The following is a 1,655-nucleotide window of genomic DNA, read 5'->3' on the forward strand; positions in this document are numbered from 1 at the left end:
CGCTCCGGAAGCTTTGGGGGGGTAACGGCGCCGGGGCTTGGAGCGGGTTGCCAGGAGCCACCCAGAGCAAGTCGTATTTTACCTTCCAAAATCATTTCCAGAAGGTTTTTGGATTAGTTTTGAGCTGGATCCGAGCGGTGCGTGAGATCCCTCGGCTTTTATTCATCCTGCCGCGGCGGCGTGTTTTGCAGGTGCTGGGAAGAAGTACAAAGTGAAGTTTGATAACAAAGGGAAGAGTTTGCTTTCTGGCAATCACATCGCTTACGACTATCACCCCTCGCCCGAGAAACACTACGTGGGCAGCCGGGTCGTGGCGAAATACAAGGATGGGAATCAGGTCTGGCTGTACGCCGGCATCGTGGCCGAAACCCCCAACGTCAAGAATAAAGACAGGTATTAATTCTCCTCCCTGGTCACGTACCCCTATCTCTTCAGTTTTGATTGCTTTGGTTTTAGGTTAAAAAAAAAAAAAAGTGTATTTTTATATTTGGGAGCTACGTTCTTTTCTGCCCCTTTTGGAGCCGTAGCTCTGAGTGTTGTTTCTTATCTCCGAAAGCTCAGGGTGGAGCTTCCATTCCATTACTCATGTCCCTGAGTCAGGAATTATATCTGGTAATTCATTCAGACGAGCACACAAATGAAAGGCCGCGCTGCTCGAGGCATCAAAACTGAAAATGAACTGCGTTTCTTCCTCCTGTTGCAAATGTATTACTTGGAGGCGCTAAGCGGGCGCCATCTCCAGTCCTGTGGGTCTCCCGCTCCGAGGTCGCAGCGCCCTGTGGGCTCTCTCTCTCCGTTACGTGACGTGGAACTGCGTTTTATTCAGCTGCATTTCTCACCCCAACTGCCACCGCCGCTCTTCTCCAGGTTCCTGATCTTCTTTGACGATGGCTACGCGTCGTACGTCAAGGAGTGGGAGCTGTACCCGATCTGCCGGCCGCGTGAGTGAGCTCTGCCCCTCCTGGCGGTGCCTTTGGGTGGGCGAAGGAGTTGAAAGACAGCGACGTGGCTGGATGCCTTCTCGCTAGAAATCTGGCCGCTCGGGATTGTTGCTTGGTGGTTTTTAACGTAAAAATCCAGCTGGGATCTCTTGGAAAAAAAGAATTAAAGATTCTGGCAGTAAGAGTCTTACCTCCTCTTCCTCTTCTCGCCCTTGCTGAGCAGTGAAGAAGACTTGGGAAGACATCGAGGACGTTTCCTGTCGCGATTTCATCGAGGAGTACATCACGGCCTACCCCAACCGGCCCATGGTGCTGCTGAAGACCGGCCAGCTCATCAAAACCGAGTGGGAAGGGACCTGGTGGAAATCCCGAGTGGAAGAAGTGGATGGCAGCCTGGTTAAAATCCTTTTCCTGGTAAGGAAACTTCCCTTTTCCCATCGCAGGGGGAAGTTGGGCTGATCTTTGCGCCCGGGGGATTCCCTGGGGCTGCTGTCGCTGCGAGTGTGGCCTTCTCGCCGCAGGACGACAAGCGCTGCGAGTGGATTTACCGGGGTTCCACCCGCCTCGAGCCCATGTTCAGCATGAAGACGTCCACGGCTTCCACCCAAGAGAAGAAGCAGAGTGGGCAAGCGAGGACTCGTCCCAACGTCGGTGCGTGGCGTCGATTTCTGTAACGTGGGGCCAGGAACTGGAACGAAGGCGTCGTGGCTGGGG

At 53.8% G+C, this 1,655-nt stretch overlaps 1 protein-coding gene across 1 annotated transcript in view; it reads left to right on the plus strand.

Annotated features, from left to right (window-relative positions):
* SETDB1 (SET domain, bifurcated 1) overlaps positions 1–1,592 on the plus strand; it is a gene marked incomplete at both ends in the record, with an annotated part of 2,736 nt that extends 1,144 nt beyond the window's left edge. The window contains 4 exon segments of the mRNA XM_009873135.1: positions 105–393; positions 868–941; positions 1,165–1,355; positions 1,463–1,592. Of these exon segments, the coding sequence (XP_009871437.1) occupies positions 105–393; positions 868–941; positions 1,165–1,355; positions 1,463–1,592 (684 nt within the window).
* Between the last annotated feature and the right edge of the window lie 63 nt (positions 1,593–1,655).

This window comes from Apaloderma vittatum, unplaced genomic scaffold (genome assembly GCF_000703405.1).
Source record: "Apaloderma vittatum isolate BGI_N311 unplaced genomic scaffold, ASM70340v1 scaffold25957, whole genome shotgun sequence".
Lineage (NCBI taxonomy): Eukaryota > Metazoa > Chordata > Aves > Trogoniformes > Trogonidae > Apaloderma > Apaloderma vittatum.